We start from the raw sequence: 19944 nt of genomic DNA, 5'->3' as shown, positions 1-19944 counted from the left end.
AGGTGCACAAGCAACAGGGATGACTGCAAGCTTGAGAATACAGTCAAGCAAAGCAGATTCAAACACTTGGAAGAGCTTCACAAGGAGAGAACTGAAGCTGGAGTCAGTGCATCAAGAGTCACCACGCTCAGACGTCTTCAGGAAAAGGGCTACCAAGCCACTTCTGAACCAGAGACAACGTCAGAAGCATCTTACCTGGGCTGTGGAGAAAAAGAACTGGACTGTTGCTCAGTGATCCAAAGTCCTCTTTTCAGATGAAAGTAAATTTTACATTTCATTTGGAAATCAAGGTCCCAGAGTCTGGAGGAAGAGTGGAGAGGCACAGAATCCATGTTGCTTGAAGTCCAGTGTGAAGTTTTCACAGTCTGTGATGATTTGGGCTGCCATGTCATCTGCTGGTGTTGGCCCACTGTGTTTTCTGAAGTCCACAGTCAACGCAGCCATCTAGCAGGAAATTTTAGAGCACTTCATGCTTCCTTCTGTTGACAAGCTTTATGGAGATGCTGATTTCATTTTCCAGCAGGACTTGGCACCTGCCCACACTGCCAAAGGTACCAAATGCTGGTTCAATGACCATAGTGTTACTGTGCTTGATTGGCCAGCAAACTCGCCTGACCTGAACCCCATAGAGAATCTGCAGATGAGCTGAAGGCCACTATCAGAGCAACCTGGGCTCTCATAACACCTGAGCAGTGCCACAGACTGATCGACTCCATGCCACGCCACATTGCTGCAGTAATTCAGGCAAAAGGAGCCCCAACTAAGTATTGAATGCTGTACATGCTCATACTTTTCATTTTCATACTTTTCAGTTGGCCAAGATTTCTAAAAATCCTTTCTTTGTATTGGTCTTAAGTAATATTCTAATATTTTGAGATACTGATTTTTGACTTTCGTGAGCTGTAAGCTCTAATCATCAAAATTAAAAGAAATAAACATTTGAAATATATCAGTCTGTGTGTAATGAATGAATATAATATACAAGTTTCACTTTTTGAATGGAATTAGTGAAATAAATCAACTTTTTGATGATATTCTAATTATATGACCAGCACCTGTGTATATATATATATATATATATATATATATATACACACACACACATTGTTATTATTATTATTATTATTTTTTTTAATGGTTTTAGGTTTAGCTACCTATAATAACCCTGCACACCGTCCAGCTCTACTATATCCACCTTCACGTCACTCTTTTGACAGGTTTGAAGATGGACTTTATTAAATATCTTGTGCACCCTATCCAGCTCAATAGATCTGTCGATACACAAGAGGGCTTTACCTGCAATCCAGCATTATTAAACTCACCCATTCTGTATTATCCAGAGGCTATACTTGATCCATAACAGGAAGATTTTTTGTGTATCTGTCTAGCTGTTTCTAATCTCCAGGCATGAGTTTTATTACCATAGCAGTGCCCTTTTGGGTCCCTTGGGAAGGCAGAGTTCCTGCTCTCTGCTTGCGTCCTGTTGTCTGTTAATGTCATATTTGCACTCAGTAATTCATCACTCTCTTATCAAGGTTCCTCATCGGTTCTCTGCCTCATTCATCAGGCCAACTGCCCCTGACCTTGCCGTATTCTCCCCTTTATAGATAATATATCTGGGCAGCTCAACTATTTATGTGCTGTCAAATAGGCCATTTATTGAATAGCAGGCTAGGGAGTGTGAATGTTAATGCCAGTTGATCTAAGCAATCGATAATATCTAATTTAAGAAGATCATGTGAAATACTACATGTTGCTGTGGAGACTTTAAAACTAGTGTTGATTTGATGCACACTAAATGCCACACCAGTGATGTTGAGTGTAGAGAATAATGAGATTTGGATGGATTTGATTCTGTAAAAGTCCATTTTCTTCTATAAAACACCATCCATTCATTAGCTGCATTTGCTAAGGTTAACATCACTGTTATTACTGAAAAAAGGAGAGACCTGAGTCATATCTAGGGAACAGAATATGTGAGAGCTCTTTTGACATGAGCTAGTAATCAACGCCTTTGCAGTACCCTAGCAACTGCATAAGAACATGCTAAAAACTCATGGTAGCATGTTTAGCATGTGCTAGCGCCACGTTTTCTTCAGAAAATGTAAAAGATTATTTTCTTAGTATATTGATAATTAAAAATCACAAACACATCCTCGTTGTTCTGTTTTTGATTCTTTGGTGAGAGTGTTGATATGGTGTGATTTTTTGTTAGCAGCTTTCATAGCTAGTGCTGCTGTAAACACAACCTTTCAGTCAAAGGTGTTGAGCAGCATAGACTGTTTTTTTCTCTCTCTGGTCTTGTGTCTATTTCTTTTTTCCTCCAAACTGCTGGAATGTAACATCTACTTTTTGAAATGAAGTCCCGTCCTATTTTTTCTCTCTGAATATCCTGTTTTACTCACAAATGTGATGGGAAAACCTGTCCTCCCATTTTTCCCGGGATTCTCACGTATCTCACGTATTCTCACGCCAATTTTAGGCTATAATGTATTGAATTTTAATGAAATTAATTTGAATACTTGCACATGTATAATACAAAAAATAAAATAATACCTAATTGCTTCTAAATGACCTAGTTTGCCAAGCCCTGCCGATAAACACACAAAACAAATTTTACAAAACCTTCATATTCATATTCATTTATGCTCGCACAAAATTCAAGGCATTAATGTTTGCCTACAAAACCACCTCTGGCTCTGCACCCTTTTACCTAAATTCAGTACTTCAGACCTGCTAGAAGCTTGCGTTCTGCAAGTGAATGACGCATTATTGTGCCACCCCAAAGAGGCACAAAATCACTTTCACTGACTTTTTCATTAACTGTTCCCACCTGGTGGAATGACCTGCCCAACTCAATCCGAGCAGCTGAATTCTATTTTATCTATCTGTCTTCTTTTTATTAAAAAAAAAAAAACACACACACTTGACTTTTCACACGTTAAAAAATAAATATGACCTCATGTTGTGTCAATCACGTTTACACACTGCCTCCGAAACTTTTGTCCATCATAAAAAAATTTGGACCAGGTTTGATTTTCTGCGTTTTCGCATCCATAGCAAGCATTTTGATAGGAAAGGATGACGAATATGAAAAAAAAAGAACGGAAAACGCATACGAAAATTTCGGTCTCGGTGTGCAAGGACCTTAATGGGCTGTCTTTGTGAAAAACGGTGACATTGTGCATGCATATGTGTTCGCATGATGTTTATTTACAAAGTGACATCACTATCTACTGGCCTGGCAGGCATAGTACATAGTATTGTTTTTAGTCATTTTTTGCGGAGATCTTTTTAACAATTTTGGCATCTGTAGGCAAAACTTTTCAAAAATGCAAAGGAAAAAATTTCGATTTTTTTGCACAGTTGTAAGTTGTAAGTTGGAATACCATGCACAAAATGACTATATTATCTGTTTTGATGAACAGTGGTAGATAGGGGGAGCATTTGAGAGTGTTATTTTTTCAATTCTGTTTGGTGCCTCTTGAGATACAGAAAATCGCTTACAGCAACTCCTCAGTATTTCAAGACTTTGTATTTCATTAGCATACTGTGTGTGATAAAAATCTGTGTGCCGTCAGTTGAAATCTGTTCAAGGATGTTCTCACCGACGGCTGTGTGTCTCCTGAGCCAAGTTCTGTTTTTGCTAAATCAGTTTTGAAAGTTCATTTGTTTTCTATACAAGTATTGGTTTGCCGCCACAGTAACAGGCTGGCGAAATGTTTGAATCAATCGCTCTGATTTGAAGGAAGCAATACAAAACAAATGAGGCCATCGCGAGATTCATTATTCATGAGTGCTGCATTTATATATAAAATATGTTCAATCTACGGAGGTACTGAAATATAAAAAAGCACATTGCTTTGATTAAATGTGGAAAACTGTAATTTTTAAATTGATGACAAAGCCGAATCTGTGAAAGATGTTCCCTTGCGATATCGGCTGCATGAAGTATGTGTGGTAAAGCAGCAAAATAATCACTCCTCTAATGCCGGTTGCTTGTTTTTATAAGAAGCATTTGTATTGATCAGAACATTATATGTTATTAGAACATTAGAACTGACTTCAGACTGCAAATAATGAGAGAAAATAGTAATTAAGGACTGGAACCTGCAAATTACTGAAGCAGGAGCTATTTAAAATTGAACTTTAAACATCATCTCTCTCTCGCTCTTCTCTTTGGATCATTCTTTTCATCATATTGACTCATTTTAATCAATAGTATGAAGGTTATCATAAAGCTGCTCGGTATCCCATACGGTATCTCTGTCTCCGAGCAGACTGCAGAAGCAGCAGCGCAGGTTTGTGTGTTTCAGCAGTCGCTGTGAAAAGGAAATGAAAGCTGTGCTGTTAATGTCAGTCATCTGACAAACACGTGAGCTGTAGGCAGTCCTCATGCCATTTACACACACAGCTGTAAGCTGCCACTCAAAACCAGCAAGAACATCATTCACTCACACATCAACCATTATCAAATCTCGTCAAAGACACAACCATAGATGATGCTTTAGATATTATACTATATATATATATATATATATATATATATATATATATATATACTGTTTGCAAGAAGTTTGGAATATTTAATCAAAATTTTATTTTAAATTTTTATTTTTTACAGTTTGTATTATTTATTTTTTTAAGATGTCATATGTCTTATGCTCACCCTGCATTCAACTGATTAAATTACAAAAATTAGTATTACATATTAAACATATTACACATTATTATTCCAATTTAAAATATCTGTTTTCTATTTTTATATATTGAAAAATGTAATTTATTCCTTTGATAGCAAAGCTATTTTTTATGAATTTTGCTGCTCAAGAAACATTTCTTATTATTATTAATGTTGTATTAATGTATTAATTATTATTATTATAATTAATAATAAAAGAAGTTGTGCTGCTTAAAGTGCCCCTATTATGGATTTTTGAAAATGACCTTTCATTGTGTAACACAGCTCTAAGTGAATGAAAACATCCTGTAAAGTTTTAAATCTGAAAGTGCACCGTGTATAAAGTTATTGTCTCTCAAAAGAAAGAGTCGACTCTGAATCATTGAAACGAGTCGTTTTTAAAACTAATTTACATTGATACCAAGTAAAATCAGTAATAATAGCCTATAAATAAAAAATTTTTAAATTCCTACCGTTAAAATGACCCACATATTACTGTGCATCCATATTTGATCCTTTTGTTACAGCTGGCTGATATGAAGTCTGGAAAACACTAATGAATATTTAACGCCTATACACAGGGCTTCAGTATCTTTAAAAGGCAGGGTGCACAGCGCTTACCAAAAGCTCCTCCTCGTCCCTTGGGGAAAAAAAATAACAGGAAACAGAGCAGTGCAGGCGGAAGAAATAATCAACGCGAATTAGCATACTGTCTTTGACTCCTGGATGACACTGACTATTCTTGGAAAGCCTGTTTTAATGCATAGATCCTCAGTGTGCTGAAAGCCGTTATTTCCACAGGGCAGGGGCTTTGAGACAGAACGAAGATGCTAGATGTGAAAAGAGAAAAAAAAAACGTGTTGTTTATCATCTCAGCTTTCTCTCTTTTAGCACATATCATTATCTGCCAAAAAACAGCTTGAGAAATCAAGTCATTTTGAGATGAAATGAGCTTTACGAAACAAAAAGCAAATATCTTACTACCTCAGTATCAAATTATTGCTATACTTATTCACTCAGTTTTTAATCATGACTCTTAATTCCTGTGTTTCAGGTATTTATGAACAGACGTTTCTTATATAACTGCAGTGCTCCAGTCCTGGATGTGAAGATTGCCTTTTGTCAGGTGTGTGTTCCATACAGGTAAATTAAAAGGTAGAGTATTCATTCACTTCCATTCTGTCAGTCATTCTTGTAGATGTGTCATTGTCTAAAACAAATACTGGTGACAGCATGTCTGAGCCCTTAAGGAAGATGTACAGCTTACACAGGATCAATTCCTTGCAGCATTCCAAGCCATTCAGACTTGGGTTTCCCAAAATGCATTAAGGACATCTTAAGATCACTTTAAATATGCATGCAAGTGTTTTCTAAAATCAATGTGGTCATACAGATGCATCATTTAAATTAAAAGCACTTAAAGGAAAAAAATTTCAATATTCTGAATCGTTTACTCACCCTTGTGTGTGTTTTGTTTTTGTTTTTCTCTGGAAAGTGACTTTTGTTCTTTATTGTATGATGACTTAAATTTCAGTATTTTTCTCATGCAAAGCTATTATGATATTGTTTCACTCTGAAATATATCACATTGTGGAAATAAAATGGGTTGTAAATGCCATTCCATCTTTAAAAGGATAGTTCAGCCAAACATGCCAAACCTTCATGTCGTTCCATGACTTTCTTTCTTCTGTGGAACACAAAAGAAGATATTTAGAAAATGTCTAATTTCTATTTGTTGTTGTTTTGCACTCCATTAAGTTTCAATGAATAGACAAAAAACTAGTTTGGAATGACATACTATCGATTGACTAAATATCAATTGAAACTAAAATGATATGGGTTTGTATATACACAATTTGTATCCCCTGCAACCTTATTTATATCTCACAATTGTAACATAATTATGTGAAATAAAGTTGAAATAAACTAGTTTGGAATGACATAAGGGTGAGTAAATGGTGATTTTGAGTGAACTATCCCTTTAAGTTTAATTTATAGATGTACATCTTCCTTAAATTCTGGGCTCTTTGACTCACTTGTGACCTGATTTATATTGTAACATTTGTATTGTAACAAGGTTGCAAAAGATAATTGTGACTTTTTTCTCACAATTATGAATTGCGAAACATAAACTCGCAATTCTAAGAAAAAACAAAAAGTCTGAATATTCCATTTTTTTCCTCACAATTCTGAGTTTACGCCTTGCAAAAAAGGTCATTGTGACTTTTCCGTGTAATTGTGAGTTTATATCTCACAATTCTGACTTTTCTTCTCTGGACGGTGGGAAAAAAGTTGCAGTTACCCCATTTGCTCATTTTTCCAATGGCCCAACAAGCTTCCATAGACATTCATACTGTAGGCTATATCAGAATATAATAATGATGCATGCTTTTTACATAATGAAACTTCCTTCTGATTAATCTAAATATGAAGTAAAGCATCTCTTCCCTGAAGAAATCACAGTAGCACAGCAAAACACCTTATATGTCCCTCGGGTGGGGGTTTTGTCCTTCATTCTTTCTTTTGGGCTTTAAATTATCCTCATCACCTGTCAGAAAGTCCTTTGGTGAGACGTACAGTTCACAGGTCAAGAGGTCAGTAGGTGGAGTTGACTAGCAGATAAAAAATTCACTCTGTTAACAAAAGGTTGTAGGTTCATATCCCAGAATGATCGATCCATGAATCAACACTGTGTCCTTGAGCGAGACACTTAACCTCTGTGTACTCCACAGGGACTGTCACTGTAGTAAGTGTACTGGTGGTCACTTCAGATAAATGACTAAATGACAACTGACTCCTGAACCAAGTGTGTTTCATATTCCTAAAAGCTCTGTTGGGAAACAGGAGACTTGACTGTGATTTATTCAAGTAGATTTTGATGCTAGCATGTTGCTAAGCTAACAACAACAACATTAATATTGGGTAAAATAGTCAGTTTTTAACTTTTTTTTAAAGGAATTAATAAATCCAGTCTTCAGTGTCGCATGATCCATCAGAAATCATTATAATATGCTGATGTGGTTTTTTCTTATTATTGTCAATGTTGAAATTTTTTTTTGTGGAAACTGTCATACACAACCATTGTTTAGGGTAAGTAAGAAAATCAGCATATTAGAATGATTTCTGAAGGATCATGTGAGACTGAAGACTGGAGTAATGATGCTGAAAATTCAGCTTTACATCACAGGAATAAATTACATTTTTAAATTTCTATTAAAATATAAAACAGTTATTATAAAATGTAATAATATTTTGCAATAATACTGGTTTTACTGTATTTTTAAGTATATGCAGACATAAATAGGAATTATTCCAAACTTTTGACCTGTGGTGTATATATGTGTTAATTCATATAAACAAAATACATAAATTATATTTTTATTGAGTAAAAAAATTACAATGTTAATATTTCTGTATGCTATTCATTTCTTATACTATTTAAAGTTTCGGCCTTATAATGCCATTTAGGTAGGCAGCTCAACAGGTTTTGGAATGGAACTAGTTTCACCACAATAATCAAACCAACCCAAAGCATTCTATGTGCTCAATCCTTAATAAAAGGCCACAATTACCATAAAGCTAAGCTCATTAGCCTCAAATTAGCCCAATCAGTTTAATAAGGGGCCACTGCAGTGAGAAGTGACTCCCATAATGAAAAAAGACTTTATGAAGCACGTACAGTACACACATGCATATATGCATTTTACTCTCTCTCTCACTAATTACCACTTAGCTTGTGAAATTATGCGGACAGCTTCCTCTCTTGGTATGGCCATGAATATATTCATATATTCATATATTCAATATATGTGACAGTTAATACTATCGATTGACTAAATATCAATTGAAACTAAAATGATATGGGTTTGTATATACACAATTTGTATCCCCTGCAACCTTATTTATATCTCACAATTGCAACATAATTATGTGAAATAAAATTGCAGTTGGGAGATATAAAGCCACATTGTGAAATATAAATCACAATGGAGTCACATTTCACATTTCAGTCTTATTTTAACCTAGCTCACAATAGCAGGATCATTGTAGTTAACTGATACTAAAAAAAAAAAAAAAAAATTAATTTAATATATATATAAAATTATTTTAGGTAGTTCCCAAGATTGTTTTCAAGTAAACAATTTATTTATTTATTTATTGTTAGTTTTTATCGTAGTACATTAGTATTTAGTAATAACTAAAATAATTCAAATGGAAATAAAAACTGACTTAAAATATTATTAAAAACTATAATAGTATCTGTTATATGCACAATTATGCACAATACCCACAAAAGTCAAATTGTTCTGTTTTAAATGCTTAATTCAGGCATGTAGATACAGTATAAAGTCTTGCATCTTCTCAAATTGCTTATATAGATGCAATATTTGTCTTCACTCATTTGTCACACCTCATTTCATTTAATTATATTAATTTATTTGCGTAGTGTGTGGTTTGACCTAAAAATAAAGCTGCAATATCACAATGGAATTGTTTATTTATCTACAAAGCATTTTAGCAAACTCATCTGTAGTTGGATAGTGTTGCCTGGGGTTTCATATCCTGAGCTGATGAAAAGAAGATAAACAGTTTTATCTATACCTCTTCACACTGTTTATTATATTACTACTGAGGTGAATCGTTTGAAGCTCAAACAGGTTTTTATGATTTTATGATTGTACTTTTTTGAAATAATAGCCTTACAGGTGCTTATATCAATTGTCTAAACCCAAGTTCTGTGATGTTCTCAGCTCATACATCCATCTTTTTCTCCACATCCAGGGGTTTGGCAAACAAGTTGATGTTTCTTACATTGCCCAGCATTACAACATGAGCAAAAGCAAAGTGGACAACCAGTTCTACAGTGTGGAAGTAGGAGATTCCACCTTCACGGTTCTCAAACGGTACCAAAATCTAAAGCCCATCGGTTCTGGGGCTCAGGGAATAGTGTGGTGAGTACCCATAATGCATTGCTTTGTCTTTTTATTGTGAAATAAGTCCATATGGCATAATGCTTCTCAAACATCTTCCTGATTGAGGCTTTGAATTTTAAGAGCGATATTAGGGAGTTTCTTGGCAGGTTGAATTGCAGTTCCCAGTAGACAGCAGCTAATTTGGATCCGAGCTGTGCTCGTTGCGCTCCCCAAAAACCAAACCCTGTGATTTTAATAATGAATTTTGAGTCGCAGACTTTTCGCCTATGGGATTATGGGAAATCTGGATCAAGGTGGCCCTCCCTTCTTTTTCCCCTCCCCCAGTCCTCTTTCCTTACATCTCAGTTTCAGTGGCAGCGGTACGGTTGTGCAGAGAAGGCAGGACTGGACTGTTAATGACGTTGTTGATGTGTTCTGGCTGGTTTGCTGGCTGCAGTAATCCTGCCTGCTGGACGGACAACCCTGATCTAATTTAGCTTCCTCTCCTCAGCAGCAGTCACATGATCTAGCATGGCAGCTGTATTAGCCTACCAAACGCCACATCATTCTCCGGAGAAGAGAGAGAGAGGCAGAAGAAGGACAGTTTAAAAGGACTGCAAAGTCACATGTTTTCCACAGGGCCTGATTAAACTGGTGTGGCTAGGTTATTTTGCTGCAATATTTTCAAAAATGTTATAAAAACTTTAAAAGCTTAGAGGCTAGAAATCTAAATATCAAACTAAACCGCACATTTGGAAACATGTTGGAAAGCTACATGCTGAATATTTAGATGACGCAGTGCTGCTTTCCTCCGAGTAATAGACAGAGTTATGAGCATCTGGCATCGTGCCGCTGCTAAATATTTGGCTGCTAATAATTTATCATACCACACACTCGCACACCAATCTCCTGACTCCGTATGCTGGAAAATGAGATTCTTACCTTGCAGAATTCTCTCCTATATTGGATGTTGGGTAAAAATATGTGTGCCAAGAAAGTAAACATACAAGTAAATACAAATATCTATAAAACAAACAGAATGCCCAACAACATTACAAGCATGCATTCTGTATTATATAATGCATTATGCAGTACAAAGGCAATTTCTCAAGAAGCAAAAGGATGCTGTCAGACTCTTTGGGGATTTCTGGGACTAAATAGTGGAAGAAATAAGTTTTTGCCTTGTTTTTATGTTTCTCTGAAGGTAGCTTTTGTTCTTGCTCTACTCACTCTATCCATATAGTAAGTATATTGTGCTCTGTAGGTCAGTAGGTCAGTAGGGCAGTAGGTCAAGACATTTGTCCTATTATTAATAATATCTCCCAACAAAATGTGCTCAGTTTGACCCTCCACTTTCAATCATGGTTTATAACATTTCCTTGGCTCATTAGTTGATTGGACACCCAAAAGACATTTTTACATTATAAAACTCGACACAATGCCCTGAAAAAAAACATGCAATGTGGTTGTGAAGGTGTAAAATACCTCAGTTTTGAACATTGTTGTGTACATATTGTATAAAAATATGCATACACAATGCATAAAATGAATATTTACTGTATTAGTTCTAATATGCAATGAGCAATACTCTAGTACTAATTTCTGAAAATAGCTTGACGATTATATAACCTCTCATAGCAAAAAAGCGCCTTTATTTACATGTCTTGTGTATGACAGGCCACAAAGACTCTTGTCATTTATGAGAGAAAAATAATGAGAACGGTTCTGATAGGACGGTTCTGAGCCAAACTGTTGTGCAGCTGGCAGAGGGGCTGAACACTGTGATGAACTTAGTGTCAAGTTAATTACACTAGGCTGTGATTAATTTCACCAAACTCCACTACGGCTGTCAGCGACTTTGTCATTTTTTCCGCTTCTTCTAGAGCTGGGTTTGGGGTGTGAGATGTATTGTGCTTTGATTATAGTGCTGAACATGATTTTTAATGTATTTAATTAAAAAAGATTATTTTTAGTGGTGCAAAAATTGCTGGAGAGTTTTAATCGTTTTTTGTAGTGGAATAAAATTCTGTCAGCATTTACTTATCCTCAGAAAATAAAGATTTAAAGGAGTTGTTCACCCATAAATAAACATTTGCTGAAAATTCACTCACCCTCAGGCCATCCAAGATGTAGATGAGTTTGTTTCTTCATTGGACCAGATTTGGAGAAATGTAGTGTTACATCACCTGCCCCCCAATGGATCATCTGCAGTGAATGGGTGCCGTCAGAATGAGAGTCCAAACAGCTGATAAAAACATCACAATAATCCACAAGTAATCCACACAATTCCAGTCCATCAGTTAAAGCCACTGAGAAGCTCTCTATTGATTGGCCCGATGAGCCCTGTGAATCTCAGTCGTCCAGACTCGATGAGCGGTTCCTTAGCGGTCCAAATTCAAGGCCTGAAAGGAGAAAGCTACCGTTTTTCAGTGATCTGCACCACGAGATCTCCAAATCCTGGAAGCAGCCTTTCTCTTCCTGCCTCATGAACGTGGCAGCCGCTGACTTCACCAACCTAGTGGGTTCTGTGGAGCAGGGCTAGAGAGCCACTAAGCACACCGCACACGCTATAGGTTGCTCTTGTCAGGAAGAGGAGAGTTTTCCCTGAAACCTCACAAGGCTGGGCCAGACCGTTCAAGCGTTTCTGCCCGCCTCTAACACACTCTCCTCATTCAGTTCTGTCACATCCGCCCAGCACGTTTCGGGGTACAGCAACCGTTCATCTTCTCTCTCTTTCAACGTGGCAGTCGGGAGACGCACCAGGCTCTCTCCCAATACCACCACTTCCTTCGTCACCTGCGGCTCGCGTGATAGGAGACACGTGCAGTTCTCTCCCACAGCTAGGAGACCCAGTACAGGTCGCTTTACAGACCCATTCATTAGTCCCTGTGGTCTCCCTCATCCTGCACAAGGACGCCAAAGGCTTTCCTTCGTGGTGGACGACGTCGCCCCCTCCAGACCTTTTAGGCACCCTGACACAGGTATGTCCTCTACTCTTACCGTAGTAAGCAGTGCCCCAGGGGCTTCTGTACTACAGCAGGAACTATCTTCCCTCCTCCTCAAGGGGGTAATAGAGGAGGTTCCTCTATCAGACCTAGAACGAGACTTATTCAGTCGCTATTTTCTCGTTCCAAAGAGGGACGGCGGGCCTACGCCCTATTCTAGACCTGCATTGTCTGAACTTCTCCCTTTACAAAGGGAAGTTCAAGATGTTGACGCTGAAGGCTATTATCATCACAGATTTGAGCGGGGGACTGGTTTGTGATCTGGGATCTGTTCGGCAGGGCAGAGGTGGACCTCTTTGCGTCGCAGGAGTTGTCCCAATGTCCACTTTGGTTCTCCCTGAGTTCCCCAGCACCTCTGGGTTCAGATGCGTTTGCTCACCCGTGGCCGGACCTGAGGCTGTATGCGTTTCTGCCCGTCAAGTTGATTCCAGCGGTACTCTGCAGGGTGAAGGAGAGTGGTGCCAGTCTCCTGCTCATGGCCCTGTTCTGGCCATCCCAGACGTGGTTCTCGGAGCTGATTCCTCTTCTGTATCGGCCTCTGTGGGAGATTCCAATCAGACAAGACCTGCTCTCTCAGCTTCAAGGCAAGATCTGGCATCCTCGACCCGAGATCTGGAAGCTATGGGTATGGCCCGTAGAGGGCCGCCAGTTTTGACTTCTGGTCTCCCTGCTGATGTTCAGTAGACTATCACTAGTGCCAGAGCCCCTTCCACGAGGAGGCTGTATTCTTCAAAGTGGAAGGTCTTTAAATCATGGTGTTTAGCCCATGCAACAGACCCAGTCAACTGCCCTACAGGTCCAGTGCTAGAGTTCCTGCAAGAGAAGCTTGCGGCAGGGGCAGCCGCTACCACCTTAAGAGTTTATGAGCCGCTCGGAGAGAGCTGAATGAGATCCCCCTGGGGAGACATTGGTTGGTCTCTGCGTTTATGTGTGGAGTTCGGTGTCTGAGACCAGCACGCCCCTTGGGGTCCCTTCTTGGGATTTTTGAGCCTCTGGAGTCAGCTCCGGAACGGATTCTGACTCTCAAAGTTACTCTTTTGTTGGCGCTAATGTCTTTGAAGCGAGTTGGGGATTTGCAAGCTCTCGCTGTCAGTGAAGTGTGTATGGACTTCGCCCTGGGTCTGGTCAAAGTAACCTTACGGCCTAGGCCTGGCTATGTTCCAAAGATTTTATCCACATCGTTTCGCTCTCAGGTGGTCACACTTAATTCTTTCCATCCTCCTCCTTTTGACTCATGAGAGTATGAGAGACATCACATGCTCTGCCCTGTTTAAGCTTTGAAGCTGTATGTGGACTGCTCCAGCCGTTGGAGAAAATCTCCCCAGTTGTTGGTATGCTTTGGTGTTGGCTGCCGTGGGCTTGCCGCATCTAAGAACAGAATTTCCCACTGGGTGAGGGATGCTATTTCGCTGACGAGGTGCGTGGTCTTTCTTCACCTCTCAGCGTTCATGCGCATTCTACTAGGGGTGTGGCTTCCTCTCAAGCTCTTTTAGAGGGGTCCTCCTAGAAGATCTTTGTGTAGCGGCAGGATGGTCCTCTCTGCACACTTTTATCAGGTTCTATAACTTGGATCTTGATACGACTTGATATTAGCTTGGCGTGTTTGGTATATCGTTCCCAATGAGGGCCTGCCCTCATAAGTCCTGGGCCATGGGCACCAGGACTGCCTCAGTCGATGTCTCCTATTGAAGCGACTGTCCTCAGACCCACGTCATCTTCTAGGAAGACTAGACTGGAAGAACCAGAGCCTGCAAAGCAGGATCCAATGAGTCACACTTGGCAAGGGCACCCACACCGCCAGGTGCCTACTAAGGGAATCAGTCTCTGGAGACTGGCCTCTGGTGTAATCTGGGGTATCCTGGAACAGCACACCGACAGGAGAAAGCCGAACTAGTAGCTCTAGAGCCCCCCGAAGGGGTGGCGAGCCTCCCAGCTCCGCTACGTTTCTGGGCGGAAGAGACTGAGAGACGCGCTCGCTGGAGACCGCTGCGTCCTGGAACACCATACGTGCTTTTATGCTTTCTGGCTGTTATGTCACCTGCCTGTGACGTCTCGCCCATCCATTGGACAGATTATACTTGTATTCAGAGGCGTTTTCGGACGCAGCTCGAGTTCCTGAAGAGGAACATGGGTTCCCCGAGTAACCCTAGACGTTTTTTGAACCTCGAACCGCGTAAACACATTGCATTACACCAAATACACAAAATAATGTTCTTTTTAGCAACATCATATGACCCCTTTACCATCTTATGAAGTAAAAAACTGCAGGTTTGTAACAAACAAACCTAGTACTCTGACGGCACCCATTCACTGCAATGGATCCATTGGTGAGCAAGTAAAGTATAGTTAAGTTTCTCCCACTTTCTTAATTTTCAGCAAATTGAATTTTTTGGGTGAACTATTCCTATATAGTCCACCCAAAAATTAAAAAAAATTGCTGAAAATGTACTCACCATTACATTGTTCCAAACTTGTATGAGTTTCCTTCTTCTGTGGAACAAACAAGAAGATAAATTGAAGAATGTTGGTAACCAAACAGTTTGGGTTCTCATTGCGTTCCATTATATTGTTTGAAAATACAATGGAAGTCAATGGAAACCAAAACTTTAGTTTGGTTACCAACATTCCTCAAAATATCTTCTTTTGTGTTCCACAATATTCGTGTTTGTGTTTTCATTTTTGGGTGAACTGTTTTAAATTTCAATCTGTTTCTCATTTAAATTTAAATTTAAATGTATCGGACTTAAGTGGCTTTTGTGACAATTTTTGGAGCTTATTGTTATGAATTACCAATTATCATTTTCGTTAGACGGAAAAGAAGTTTTGACACTCAGTTTTTTTGTATTTCTTAGAAGAGAGAATAATACTTTTAGATATATTATATTTATATAATATTTTTAGACAAGCAATTCCTTAGATATATCCCATTTTTCCTAGTGTGATACGGTGTCTGTGGTTATATGTCAAGTCTAGTCATACAAACTGTGTTTTTATGCTGTAGCGTGAAATGTGGTGTTCAAGTAGTTAAAATGGTGTCTGGTTTGTGACAGCTGCCTGTAGGCAGGGCTCTTGAAGAGCAATGCTGCAATGCATTAACCGCCTAGAGAGACAGCCGTGACATAATCTTTGACACAAATGGGTGTCTACGGCCGGCATTAGCCAAAAAAATCTCTCAAACTGCCGTTACCATGGACACATCAATTCTCATTTCCAAAAACGTGCTTTAGAAACTTTCCTGCTACAGCTCAGAGAATATCTTACCGGCTTAAAATCACATGGTTTACTTTCTAGTGGACTGAAATAATTGTATAATTCAACTGCACTTGGTGTAAAAACAATTTCCACTCAGAAATTGCTAGTAAATTTCACAATTAATTATAAGAAACAGCAAGTAATATTGGTGAAAGTTGAAATTTTAAAGACTGAGAAAAAAACAAAAACACTTTTACAGTGTGGTTTATTGTCAATATTTACCATATTCATAGCATTTGCAATTTCTTTTGTAATGTCACTTTGAATTAGCTTATCGTGTAGGTTTTCTTTCACTGTGTGTGGCTCGTCTGCGTGTGTAAGGGTGTTTGTACCGCAGGGTTTTTCCTCACCCCTCCTCGAAAGCCTGTTTTGGTGTACCTCACCCCCTTCTGCTTTGACCATCTGCTGTACAACCAACTCTACAGCTTTGACTGTCTGCTCAAATAATCCATAGGTGTATCAAAGATCCATATGGACCTTGGAAATCTTAATTTCAGACTGTTATATAGAGGTAAACATATACAGCTTTGACTGCTGAGTTGTAGTCTTGTGTGGAGATTTAAAAAAAAGTTGCAGTGAAAACAGACAAGTGCCCAAGCACACACGTTTTATTCACCCAGAAGGCTTTTTAATAGGTTTTTATTGGGAATTAAAAGAGTGAAGGTCAGTTTTGACTGTAGAACATGGCACACGTTCAGCTTTTCAGTTTTTAGTTCCTGTCTGTGGCTCCATGGGGTGCTACAGGAGGAATTCATTTTTCAATCATTTCATTCCCTGAACCTGTGTGAGTCATGTTTTTTTTTTTTTTAACAATGGCATTTCAACCTTTTACCAGCGCATGTCAACATGGTTAAAGAGCAGACTTTTTCAGTGCAGCCTTGTGGATTGAAGCATTCAGTCGTAAACCTCAGCAGCTTTCAGAACACAATGGCCTCTGGTAGCACTTCTTGTACCTGGTCCAGTCGTAAAAATATAGTGCTTTTAACCAACGGCCTCTACTTCTGCATTAACCAGGTTTTCTTACTGCCACGCTGAGAGGAATATATTCATGTGTGTGGTTGTGTGTGTATTAATAAATAATTTTCTTTATATTTTTCTTTATATATATATATATATATATATATATATATATATATATATATATATATATATACAGTATATATAATTTATTTATTATGATAATATTAATATATTAATTTATTTTAGAATATTAATATATTATTTATTATGTATGTAGTAATGTTAAAATGTATCATATTAAAATAATTGTAATATTATATATAAATATTATATAACATAGAATTATTTAAAAATCACACACACACACATACATATATAATTATTACATATTTTTTTGCTGATAGTTTTAATCATTTACGTTAAATAATCATTCAAACACACTTATACTTGACACAAAAATAAATCTGACACATTCCTGTGCTACTACACAAAACCCAGGTGGCCGGAACTTTATGCCTGTCTGGTTTTAATTTCCCATAATTCTCAAAGTAAAAGACAGGAAACAACTGAGACGGGCACCACCCATGATTCATTAATGCTTTGTTGTGGTTAATTTAATATGAAAAATTAATTTATTGCCTCCCTTTGGCCTCCAGGTATACTTGTTGATTGAAGAAACAATTTTATTTGTGAAATTGAATTGTGAACCATTAATTTTTCTGGGTTTAACTCTTTAAATACAATTTATATAAGCCTTCACTTATTAGAGAACACTAATGTGTTATATCACAATGAGCCATTGGCTGCCTTGTTTTCTGCAGTGCTTTGGGATTGAAGCCTCACACACACTGAGTTCCTTGGCCTCTCTAATCCTGTATTTTCCCGTGGAGAGCAGCGGCTCTTGCATAGTTAATGAGCACAGTTTTCCTGGGTGGTGAGGGAAAGCAGAGCGAAAGAGAAGGAGAGAGAGAGTGACTCCAGGTTTAACCCTTTCCTCATATTGCTATTCTAGAGTCATACTCTGCTTCTTTCCACCGATTGATCAGCGAAGGTTTTTCCTGAAGTCAACAACATTACTTGATTTCTCTCTGTCCCTGTTGTGATTGACACACATTTGTCTTTTTTACAGTACATGCAAGATATACACAAAATGTCCTGGGGCTCATTGATTGTGATTTTTGTTTACTTGGACGTTATATATTTATACATGTATTTACTGTATATAATATTTGTAAAAAATGAAAAAAAAAAATGAAAACATTGTTAACTCATGAATAGAATGTTTAATATACTGTAAATTCAAAAATATATATTTATAATATACATTTGCATACTGAATTGTGATTGGTCTTGTTTCTCAGATTTATTTGCATGCTGAATTAGGATAGACTTTTCTTTCTTACATCTACACTGTAAAAAAAGGTTTTTCGAAGCTGTAAATAAAACAGTTTATTGCAGTATGTTGGACAAGAAAATACTATTTCAGTCTTCCTACTTCAAAATGTTACAGTACTTTTAATTTAATTTGTTACTTAGCATTATCTTTGAATTAACTGTGAAAGTTACAAGCAATTTCTGAGTGAAAACTGTTTTAGCATATTTTTTTTCAGTGTATTAAACCATCTATAAACATTATAAAAACGTTAACACTATTTATTTTTTGATTGATTTATTGCAAACAATATTTCTTTGCGAAAATGCAACCCTAATTTACTTCATGGCTTTCATAATTTTAGATAATAAAAATTTGAATGAGCTACAAACAAAAAAAAAAACACTTTGTGTCCCTAAAATTTCTTTTTGGCCAATGGTTATGGTGTTATGTGCTGAATTCCATGAATGAATCATTTAAATGAAATTATTTTCATTTTCCTCACTAACTCATTGTTTTCCCACAAATTAATATTGCTTTCTTTATTTCTCTCTGGCAGTGCTGGGTATGACGCCGTCCTGGACAGAAATGTGGCCATTAAGAAACTCAGCAGACCTTTTCAGAACCAGACTCACGCCAAGAGAGCATACAGGGAGCTGGTGCTTATGAAATGTGTCAATCACAAAAACGTGAGTTTTTGATCACAATATCTGTCCCCCATTGTCCCATTGGATGGCAAATGCTGCTAATAACTGTTTCCTTTGAGACAAAAAGTGAGACTTCTGTTTATATGGCTGCCATATTGAACATTATTGTATATATCTTGTACTGCATACAAACCTCAGACCGAGAGAGAGAGAGATCTGTAGCATTAGATGATGAATGACAAAGTAAGAGAGAAAGCGAGTAATATTGTTAAAAGACATAGAGGAAACACTTTTTTGGCAACTGGAGAGTTCACAATGCTGCTGCCAGATCTCCTGTCCTCGTCCTCGCTCTCTCTCTCTCTGTCTCTCTCTGAGACCGGGGTTATAAAGGACAGCTGGGACGTGACAGAAATACAAATGGGGTTTTTCTATCATCCTCACCTCTTATCGACTGTTGACAGTCCTTTTATGGATCTTCCAGCCTCTTTTCGAGGAAAATAACATGGGCAAAGTTTACCCACACATTCTAAACAGGAATAGTTCATGGATAAATAATGGTTCAGTCAATAATGTTTTTTTTGTTTTGTTTTTTTTACATTTTATTTACTAGTTTTAGCTTATTTAGTCTGAGTTATTTTAGAACTACAAAAAAGTAAATAGCTGAAATATGTTTTTTAATGTTTTTATTTTATTTCAGTTAACATTCATTTAGGTAACTAAATAAAATTGTACTGAAATAAATACTTGTTTATATATTTTATATTTTATGTATGTATTCATATACTTTTTAAGTTAAAAAATGTTATACAACAGCTCAAGAAGACTTTGGAAATTGTATTTTTTATTTTAATTACATTTTTTTGCTGAACTATTCCTTTAGTTTTTAATTCAACGGAGCATTATAGTATAACTTCATAACTTACTAAAGTTCTTCTCTTCATTTCTCCTCAGATCATCAGCTTATTAAATGTCTTCACACCACAGAAGTCTTTAGAGGAATTTCAAGATGTGTAAGTAACATTTGAAGATTTTTCAGACATGAAGTCATCTGATTATATCATGTAAAACATCTGAATATAAACTTATTGCAGCTAATGTTAGAACAACAATCATA

General features: G+C 37.4%; 1 protein-coding gene across 9 annotated transcripts in view; it reads left to right on the top strand.

Moving 5' to 3' along the window:
• mapk10 (mitogen-activated protein kinase 10) overlaps positions 1-19944 on the top strand; it is a 64903-nt gene that overhangs the window by 18626 nt on the left and 26333 nt on the right. For 7 of the 9 annotated variants that reach the window (XM_058757972.1, XM_058757970.1, XM_058757971.1 and 4 more), the window contains exons 3-6: positions 5736-5807; positions 9464-9633; positions 18743-18872; positions 19782-19840. In XM_058757972.1, the coding sequence (XP_058613955.1) occupies positions 5736-5807; positions 9464-9633; positions 18743-18872; positions 19782-19840 (431 nt within the window). Of the gene's footprint in view, positions 1-5735; positions 5837-9463; positions 9634-18742; positions 18873-19781; positions 19841-19944 lie in introns of all 9 variants that reach the window. The other 2 variants (XM_058757977.1, XM_058757976.1) reach the window with 2 other exon arrangements.

Source organism: Onychostoma macrolepis, chromosome 21 (genome assembly GCF_012432095.1).
Source record: "Onychostoma macrolepis isolate SWU-2019 chromosome 21, ASM1243209v1, whole genome shotgun sequence".
NCBI classification, from domain to species: Eukaryota; Metazoa; Chordata; class Actinopteri; order Cypriniformes; family Cyprinidae; genus Onychostoma; species Onychostoma macrolepis.
This window is presented reverse-complemented; position numbering and strand designations above follow the sequence as displayed.